The 10,792-nt window shown below is 35.5% G+C and overlaps 2 protein-coding genes across 2 annotated transcripts; both read left to right on the forward strand.

Moving 5' to 3' along the window:
* Positions 1-242: 242 nt before the first annotated feature.
* On the forward strand, positions 243-7,245 carry LOC108743497 (adenosine deaminase 2-like). The gene is made up of 3 exons (XM_025973046.1): positions 243-297; positions 3,681-4,352; positions 6,314-7,245. The coding sequence occupies exons 1-3, from the start codon at positions 243-245 to the stop codon at positions 6,802-6,804; spliced, it is 1,218 nt and encodes a 405-aa protein (XP_025828831.1). The 3' UTR covers positions 6,805-7,245.
* Positions 7,246-9,237: 1,992 nt separating this feature from the next.
* LOC108743498 (adenosine deaminase 2-A-like) lies at positions 9,238-10,349 on the forward strand. The gene has a single exon (XM_018479071.1). It carries the CDS (start codon positions 9,312-9,314, stop codon positions 10,332-10,334), a length of 1,023 nt encoding a protein of 340 aa, XP_018334573.1. The 5' UTR covers positions 9,238-9,311; the 3' UTR covers positions 10,335-10,349.
* Positions 10,350-10,792: the final 443 nt, after the last annotated feature.

Raw genomic sequence — 10,792 nt, forward strand, 5'->3', positions numbered from 1 at the left:
TAAATGAGCTTATGGGTATTACTTTAGTATTTATATGAAAAGGTGGCTGAAGGCATTTGTACGAATTTTCTTATACCACGTTTAATTTTTTAAAAGATGATGCCGCTGATGTATCTAACATTGTATCTATACAATTCCTAGGAAATGTATATAATTCCTAAAATCGCCTGGAAATGTGTGAAATAAATTATATTAGACACATTTCCTAGGAAATCCATACATTTCCTATATAGCAATCGGAAATGTATTACATTCAAAATGTCAATGGGTACGCATGGATAGCGGAGCAAGGGGAGGGTATTGCGTCATCCAAACAAGCGATTTATTGTATTCACAGATAACTCTGATTCTCAGTTCGCTAACGTTTTTTATTCATTTTATTCACAGAAAGCATTAGTTTTATAAATTTCCTAGGAAATGTATACATTTTCTAGGATATGTGTGTATTAAAAAATCTTTGAAACAATATTTTATGGATTTTCTAAATAGTATACAATTCCTAGATATCATACAGATAATTAAAAATGTATAGATTAGATCACATAGTTTGTATAAATGGTTGCAGTTATAGAACTTAACCAACAATGTAGATAAGTAGATAGAGATTAGGAACAGAGTCGTCAGACTGTCACGTTTTAGTCTTTCTAGTCTCGAAAACGCTATAAAGAGGACAACTTTAGGGATAGGTATACAGGGGCAAAAGATTAGTAACAGCCAACAGCGAATACATATAACGATAAGAGACGATTTTCTGTATCTAGGATGTCAGATTATTCAGGGTGGATAGAGCAGTAGAGATATCAAACGAAGGATAATGCAAGATCGAGTCGCTTCTAACGAAAAGAAGTCATTTGTGTGCTAGCGAATTGTTAATTTAGAAATTCTAAAAAGACTGTTGAATGTGGATACCTGGAGCACAGCGCCGTACAGGTGCGAAACGTGGAGGGAGCGATAGAGAAGGTTAGAAATAAAGAGGTAGACGAGATAGGTTGGTAGGACACCTTCTCAGAATTGAAGGGCTAGTTAGTTAGAAGCAGAAATCGGAGTCAAAAGGAGTAATAGTAGATTTAGGTTAGATTTGTTGTAGTTTTAGAGAAATGCAAAGATTGACAGGATGAAAAAACAAAAAAATTTACGTTAGTATCCACCCGCAGGGATGTCTTACTTCAACAATAATTTCACAATTGAATATAACTTTCAGGAACTGTAAAATTCTTTTTCCACGCCGGTGAAACGGCATGGTATGGGACAAGTGTAGACGAAAATTTGGTGGATGCAATTCTCCTAAATACAACAAGAATAGGGCACGGTTTCGCCCTATTAAAACATCCCAAACTTTTACAGATGGTAAAAGAGAAAGACATTGCCATAGAGATCAATCCTATATCAAACCAGTTGTCAACAAACATAAGAGATCTAAGGAGTCATCCAGCAGTTTTTTATATTAATCAAAATTATCCTGTTGTAATATGCAACGACGACCCTGGTGCGTGGGGAACCAAGGGACTTAGCTACGACTGGTACATGGCATTTATGGGATTATCCAGTAAATATACTGATCTGAGGTTCTTGAAACAGCTGGCTCTTAACTCAATTAAATACAGCATACTTTCTACTTCTGAAAAAAGTTCTGCTCTTTCCGTGTTCCAGAAGAAATGGGATAAATTTATCACGGACTTACAATAAAATCAGGAAGGCCAACAACATGAAAAATGTCAACATTATTTTTGTATAACGTTTATAATTGATTTTAAAATTACATTTAAAAATGAAACATTTTTATTTACACCTTACTGTAAATTTCTTTGCCCATTGTTGTGCCTCCTAGTGTGCTATAAAGTAATTATGACCAACATATAAGACTTAATCGAGGTCATATGGGAACTGAACTAAATTATTTGTACGAAAATTATGGCTTACAACTAATTTTTCTAATTAATGATATTAAATGATTCATTTTCATGTCTACGTTTCGCGTTTTACAAAAGCGCACTTAATTTTTCCGATTTCAAAACAAATAACTATTTGACGCCCTCCGTAACATTGATTAGGGGTGGAAGTTGCTAGAGAATCTGACGGTGCAATCCGTTTGACGAGAAATCCTCAGATAATGAAGCTAGGGGTGAAAAACCGTTAGAAATGTGAAAAGTTTCGCGTTTCACAAAAGCGCATCTAAGTTTTCGAAATTTAAAACAAATTATTTGACACTTTCTGTGATATTTGTTAGAGGTAAAAAATGCTGCATAATCTCATGATGTAATCTGTTTGGTGAAAGATCCTCAGATAATGAAGCTAGGGGTGAAAAGCTGTTAAAACTGTCAATAATTTCGCATTTTAAAAAAGCGCATCTAAGTTTCTAATATCCAAAAAATTATTTGACACCCTTTGTAACATTGATTAGGAGTAGAAAACGCTGCAGAATCTGATGGTGCAATTCGTTTGACGATAGTTTTTGAGATAAAGAAGGTCGGGGTGGAAAACCGTTACAAATGTGAAAAGTTTTGCATTTTATAATAGCGCATCTAAGTTTTCGAAGTTAATGCAAATTATTTGACACCCTCTATGACATTTGTTAGAAGTAGAAAATGCTGCAGAATCTCATGGTGTAACCTGTTTGGTGAAAGCTCCTCAGATAATGAAACTAGGGGTGAAAAACTTTTAAAACTGTCAATAATTTCGCATTTTAAAAAAGCGCATCCAAGTTTCTGATACCCTAACAAAGTTTTTGATGCCCTCTGTAACACTGAAAAGGGGTAGAAGATGCTGCGGAATCTGATGGTGCAATCTGTTTGATTATTGCTCCTTAAAAAAAGAAACTAGGGGTGAAAAACTATAAAAACCGTTAATAATTTCGTGTTCTAAAAAAGCGCATCTCAGTTTCCGATTTCAAAACAAATTATTTGACGCCCTCTGTCACATTAATTAGAGGTGGAAGATGCTGCGAAATCTGATGGTGTAATCTGTTTGGTGAAAGCTTCTCAGATAATGAAGCTAGGGGTGAAAAACTTTTAAAACTGTCAATAATTTCGCATTTTAAAAAGCGCATCCAAGTTTATGATACCCTAACAATTTTTTTGACGCCCCCTGTAACATTAATTAGGGGTAGAAGATGCTGCGGAATCTGATGGTGCAATCTGTTTGGTGAAAGCTCCTTAGGTAATGAAGCTAGGGGTGAAAAGCTGCTGGAACCGTGAATAATTTCACGTTTTATTAAATCACAATGTTTTCAATTTGTAAAAGGGATGACTGCCCTCACAAAATTTCCTGATTTTTTTAGATTATATATTCTAAATTAGAGGTATGCATTTTGCAGTTTAAAGTTTGTTCTTGCTACGCCGTAGAAGTTAAATTAAAAAGGAATTATAATTTTATACAAGGTAATCTCTTCTTATGCACCATGCCCTATTTTTGATGCAATTTAATGCTTTATAGCTTGTTCGTATTATGCGATAAATTTATTATTAATATTTTAAAATTGTTGGTAATTGTTGGTGTTAGTTCAAAAGCTCTTCGTAGTACGGTTGTCGATTGCGCCACCAGTCTTGCAGTTCTGCCTCTGCTGACCGTGTTTTCACATACGTAACAAGCTGGAAAATTCCGCAGTTGTTAACAATATTCGGCCATTAATGTGTTTCTGTGAAATCGTTTTCGGAAAATCGTAATTTTGGTGGTTCGAACAGCGAAATATATAGTGAAATCCAAAGCGAAACACGATTTCAATTTAACTTACAGGAGCAATCTGTACGCCTGTTTTCAAAACGGAAGTTTTCAATTGAGGTTCTTTAGTGAGCCTGATCTCTCTTGCAACTGGACTCTCTTGGCAAAATTGAGACAGGAAGATGCTTCCCTTGACGATTTTATACGTTCCAAACTTACTTTGGTGGTGGATAATCCAGAAACCAGATATAGGACTGAACGTGAGGTATGGGCAGCCTTTCTAGACATCTTAGACATTGTAACTTCGCTGATCACCTACAGACCGGTGTTTGAAGACTATTTCTACAGGGCTCTCGAGGAATTGTATGAAGACAATGTGATGTACTTGGAGTTCCGGGGTGCATTACCGAGTGTGTACGAATTAAACGGCACCGTCTACGATGAAATTGAAGTGGCGGGAATGTATATTAACGTGTTGGAGAAATTTAAAGAAGACCATCCTGATTTTGTTGGAGCCAAGTTCATTTATGGTCCTGTGAGACTTGTGGACAACGCCACTGCATGGAGATATGTCGAGACGGTGAAAGCGGTGAAGAAACGCTATCCTGATTTTATGCTTGGTTTTGATCTGACTGGGGAAGAGGAGATGGGATATCCGTTAAAGGATTTTATCGAAGAGATAAATAGTTTAGAAGGTTCGCTACTCAAAATAATTTACAATACACGTTTATAAATGTAAAGATAGCAGACGAAAATTTAGAGGAAGATGTCGATTTTCTTGAACGGTTGCTTTAGTATTTCGAAAAAGATTGTTAAAGGTGCATGTCTGGATCACGGATCCATGGATAACGTAGATAGAGAAAGTTAGAAATGAGGATGTATTAGAATGAGTAGGAGAACAGAGGACTCTATGGAAGTCAATAATAAATAGGCGAGATAGGTTGGTAGGACACCTTCTCAGGCATGAAGGTATAGTCAGAGACATATTAGAGGCAGAAACAGGAGTTAGAAGGGGTAATTTAGATTATTGTTCACGAACAGTTAAGGATGTGGGATGTTCTAGTTTTAGGGAAATGCAAAGATTAGCTTAGGATTCAGGATTGACTGTTAGACAGGCTTTATGAGACGTTTCGCCGCGGCCGGGTCGCCACCAGCCAAAGCCAGTTCCCCGTCAAAAGGATTACAAAATTCATCCCTTTAAGTATTATGAATATATTTCTAAGAAAAGCAAAATTCAAACGAAATCAAAACTTCTAATCGAAGTGGCATATTTAACAAACTTTATAAAATTNACACTCCTTCATCCTTCTCATGCATGCTACACAATCATACACCACTCATTCATACCTCCACTCTTTCATACTTGCTCTAACTTTCTGATTTTAACCCTTCATTCTTCCTTACACCCTCTCATACATATTTTCTAGTTTTTACACTCCTTCATCCTTCTCATGCATGCTACACAATCATACACCACTCATTCATACCTCCACTCTTTCATACTTGCTCTAACTTTCTGATTTTAACCCTTCATTCTTCCTTACACCCTCTCATACATATTTTCTAGTTTTTACACTCCTTCATCCTTCTCATGCATGCTACACAATCATACACCACTCATTCATACCTCCACTCTTTCATACTTGCTCTAACTTTCTGATTTTAACCCTTCATTCTTCCTTACACCCTCTCATACATATTTTCTAGTTTTTACACTCCTTCATCCTTCTCATGCATGCTACACAATCATACACCACTCATTCATACCTCCACTCTTTCATACTTGCTCTAACTTTCTGATTTTAACCCTTCATTCTTCCTTACACCCTCTCATACATATTTTCTAGTTTTTACACTCCTTCATCCTTCTCATGCATGCTACACAATCATACACCACTCATTCATACCTCCACTCTTTCATACTTGCTCTAACTTTCTGATTTTAACCCTTCATTCTTCCTTACACCCTCTCATACATATTTTCTAGTTTTTACACTCCTTCATCCTTCTCATGCATGCTACACAATCATACACCACTCATTCATACCTCCACTCTTTCATACTTGCTCTAACTTTCTGATTTTAACCCTTCATTCTTCCTTACACCCTCTCATACATATTTTCTAGTTTTTACACTCCTTCATCCTTCTCATGCATGCTACACAATCATACACCACTCATTCATACCTCCACTCTTTCATACTTGCTCTAACTTTCTGATTTTAACCCTTCATTCTTCCTTACACCCTCTCATACATATTTTCTAGTTTTTACACTCCTTCATCCTTCTCAAGCATGTTACACAATCAAACACTACTTATTCATGTCTGTACCCTCTCATACTTGCTCTAACTCTTTGATTTAAACCCTTTGTTCTTCCTTCCACCCTCTCATACATATTTTCTGACACGCTCCTCCTTTTTCTAAGTGTCTTTCATTTTTATTATTTGAAACGATTTTATTTTTCCCAAAAATTAATCTTTCGATGGTTGAAATGAATTTTAAAAATTTGTATGTTTTCTTAGTAACAATAAAATTTGTTTTTTTTTCCAGCGGCCTTCGGCTTCCTTTCCCATAGGCGTCGAGGAGGTTTTCCATGGCACCCATTGGAGGGATGTAACGAAACAATAATTTCACAATTGAATATAACTTTCAGGAACTGTAAAATTCTTTTTCCACGCCGGTGAAACGGATTGGTATGGGACAAGTGTAGACGAGAATTTGGTGGATGCAATTCTCCTGAATACCACAAGAATAGGACACGGTTTCGCCCTGTTAAAACATCCCAAACTTTTACAGATGGTAAAAGAGAAAGACATTGCCATAGAGATCAATCCTATATCAAACCAGGTAGCAATGTTGGTAAAAGATCTAAGAAATCATCCGGCAGTTTCGTATATCAGTCAGAATTACCCTGTTGTCATATGCAACGATGATCCTGGCGTTTTGGGAACTAGGGGACTTAGTTACGACTGGTATATGGCGTTTATGGGATTATCCAGTAATCATACTGATTTGAGATTTTTGAAACAACTTGCTATCAACTCTTTAAAATACAGCGTATTCTCTAATGATGAAAGAACTTTTGCGTTTTCCTTGTTCGAAAAGCAATGGGAAACGTTTATCACGGACTTCCTACAGAATTAGGAAGTCAGGATGATGAAAATATTAATGTTGTTCTTATAAAAGTAAATTTAATATCCTTTCTCATGATCCTGGATGATGATGATCCTACACCGTCTTGGTTTTTGTTATCCTTGCTTGACCTGTTATGAATTTAGTTTTTATGATATTGAAGCAAATGTTTTTAGGATATATTAGAAATGTTCATTTGTACCTATTGACTTATTGTATAGCTTTAAAATGTACATTTAATACTACTTTTAATTTCTCAATCTGTTTCTATTTGTTGAGGTGTTAGAAATTTAATTTTTGTTGTACATTTCTACATGTATAGCGTGAGACTTCATATTTCAAAAATTGTCACTTTTTAAAGATGATTGCTAAGATATAGAAAAGAAATTGTCATTTTGCGTATAAGCAGTCGTTTTAGATTTCATTTGTGCAGATAAAAGTTTTAAATTAACAGTTGTTATTGTAAATTGAATGAGGATGATAAGGGATGATCTCATATTTGTTCATTCGTCGATGACTACCTTAAATATACACAACTAAATCTTTAAAATTTCAACTGATAAGGGGATGCAGTGAGTGTGTTTTTGAGAAAAGAGAAAAATTTAAAATTAATTAAAAAGATATTGTAGCTGTGCATACATAATTTCATCAAGAGGTCGCTAAATAATTTCCGAGATTTTTTATGTTTAATGATAAATATTTTTGGACAAACAATGCTGACAAGTACGTGTTTAATACCGCACCCAAAAACCGTTGTTGTCATGAAATTCTACGTACCTTTTTCTTAATAATTATCACTTTTCAAAACGTAATCAATACTTTTTATTTACCAAAAATTCCACTATCGCTTTTTCATGTTTAAATTACTTAAACAATTCAGCAATAATAATGTGAAAGTTCTTAATTGACATCTCACTGGAAAATCGTTTGTACCATAAGATTCTACGTAGTTTTTTTTACATAATTATCATTTCTCAAAGCTTACTAAATATCTTCTATCTCTCAACAATTTCACGAACGTTTTTTTTTTCAAGTTTAAATTATTTGATATATTTTAGCAAAGATAGCCCCGAAATGTCCTACTTTTCACCGCACTTGAAAACCGTTGGCACCCTGAAATTCTGCGAATATTTTTTCACAGTTATCACTTATCTTAACTTAAATTTTACGAGCGCCGTTTTATATTTGAATTATTTTACATATTTTAGTAAAGATAAGGACGCGAACTATCTATTTGACATCGCACTCAAAAAACCGTTTGCACCATAAAATTCTTTATACTTTTTTTTTACATAATTATCACTTCTAAATGCTTACTAAATATGTTCTATCTTTGAACAATTTCACAAGGACTTTTTCAAGTTTCATATACTTTACCAATAATAACGCCGGTGTCACTCAAATCGAGTCCGATATTTATTTACTGTCAAGTTATGTCCCTTTACAATGTTAATTAATGGAATTGTGTAACAAAAAATAATTATGACCTAAAATATTAAATATTTCAGCAATTTAGAAATTCGAAAAGAAATGTTAAAGGTGTACGTTTGGAGCACGGCGTTGTACGGGTGCGAAACATGGACAGTGGGCGCGGCGGAAAACAAAAGGCTAGAAGCGTTTGAAATGTGATGTTACAGGCGAATGATGAGAGTGCCGTGGATAGAGAAGGTTAGAAATGAAGAGGTTTTAGGAAGAATAGGAGAATAGAGGACTCTATGGAAGTCAATAAGAAATAGGAGAGATAGGTTGGTAGGACACCTTTTCAGGCATGAAGGTCTAGGCAGAAACAGGAGTTAGGAGGGGTAGAGGTAGACCTAGATTAGGTTACTGTTCGCATATAGTTAAGGATGTGGGTTGTTCTAGTTTTAGGGGAATGCGAAGTTTAGCTCAGGATAGGAAAGAGTGGAATTACGTGTCCAACTGTGTCTTAGGACTGATGACTTTATGATGATGATGATAATTGCAATCGATGTACTGTTTTAACAGTATAACTAAAATGCCCCTGTGTTTAATTAACAATTACCACAGTCATATAAAAAATGTGTATTAATCTGAATGTCACCTCCTCGTGTATTTTGATTACATCATTTAGTTTAAAAAAAATCCCTGATACTTAAAGCACACACAACAATTTCAGGCTGTTCAATACGTACCGAAAATTTGAGTGTCTTAATTGGTACACCGAATATATCAAAGAGGAGGGTATGCCAAAATGGAAAAACAAAAGAAGATGGATGTATTTTCACAGCATCGCTCGCTTTTCAAAATCGTGATGCTGAATTTGAGATAACATTGCACCTATCAAATAAATATTCTTTTCCGTCATTTTGTAATATGAGAAAAAAAATTCCATGAAACTGTATTCAAGTGCGCCAGTCTGTTGATTTCGATTATTTTTTATAGATTTTTTTATCGATCGAAATACATATAAATTGACAACTACAGCCTCACGCACCACATTAAAAGTACTAGACCAATTTGTTGTCACTGTTCGTTCTCGTTACAAAGATTTGGTCGAAATGAACTTGACGATACTTTTAGTGTTGTTGGCATTCGAATGTAGTGTTTGTTTATGTGACTACTGGGCAGACAGAGCAAAACTGATAGAAGACGAACACTCCCAAATACTTGGATCTTCCATCACACTTACCCCGAAAGAAGAAGTCGTTAATAAAAAACTCATCAAGATTAAATCAGATGAGTACGACAAGGGATTTAACAACGTTCTAAACTTTTTACCTTCTCAACATTTCTTCAAAACGAAAGCACAAGTAGAAAGCTCCGAAGTGTTCAAGTTCATTCAAAAGGTGCCCAAGGGAGCTGACCTTCATGCCCATGATAGTGCCATTGTTTCGGATCAATTCCTTTTCAATTTAACTTACAGGAGCAATCTGTACGCCTGTTTTCAAAACGGAAGTTTGCGATTGAGGTTCTTCAGTACGCCTAATCTCTCTTGCAACTGGACTCTCTTGGCAACGTTGAGACAGGCAGATCCTTCCATTAACGATTTGATACGTTCCAGAATTACTTTAGTCGTGGACAATCCAGAAACCAGATACAGGACTGAGCGAGAGATATGGGCAGCCTTTCTGAACGTTTTAGACCTTGTAACTCCTGTGATCACCTACAGACCGGTGTTTGAAGATTATTTCTACAGGGCTCTCGAGGAATTGTATGAAGACAATGTGATATACATGGAACTCAGAGGTCTGCTGCCACAGGTGTACGAGTTGAATGGCACCGTGTATGATGGAGTCGATGTGGCAGGATTGTACGTAAATGTGTTGAAAAAATTCAAACAGGATTATCCAGATTTTGTTGGTGCCAAGTTCATTTACACCCCGTTGAGGAGTGCGGACAACGTCACTGCATGGAAATATGTCGAAACGTTGAAAGCGTTGAAGAAACGCTACCCTGATTTTGTGATTGGTTTTGATCTGGCTGGCGAAGAAGAGAGGGGATTCCCGTTGAAGAATTTTATTCCACAGTTAACTAATATACAAGGTTCGTTGGTCAAAATAATTTACGATAAACGATTGTAAATCGTTAATTATTTTATACAATTCCTAGGAAATATCTATAATTTCTAAAGTCGCCCGGAAATGTGTGAAATAAATTATTATAATTAGACATATTTCCTAGGAAATCTATACATTTCCTAAATAGCAATCGGAAATTTATTATATTCAAGATGTTATTGAGTACGCGGGGTTAGCGGAGCAAGGGGAGGGTATTGTGTCATTCGATTAGGCGATTTATTGTATTCACAGATAACTCTGATTCTCAGTTTACTAACGTGTTTTATTCATTTTATTCACAGAAAGCATTAGTTTTATATATTTCCTAGGATATGTGAGTATTTCCAGTAACATGTACATATAATTCGCGTCGCTTGCGCGTCTTCTTATTGCTAGCAGCATAAGAATGCCTTCATGTCGAAATTTATAACAAAGTTACTGGAGACCGGACCTGATTAAAAGTTAAAATTACCCAATAGCGT

This window comes from Agrilus planipennis, unplaced genomic scaffold (genome assembly GCF_000699045.2).
Source record: "Agrilus planipennis isolate EAB-ADULT unplaced genomic scaffold, Apla_2.0 scaffold104, whole genome shotgun sequence".
In the NCBI taxonomy this organism is placed as follows: Eukaryota; Metazoa; Arthropoda; class Insecta; order Coleoptera; family Buprestidae; genus Agrilus; species Agrilus planipennis.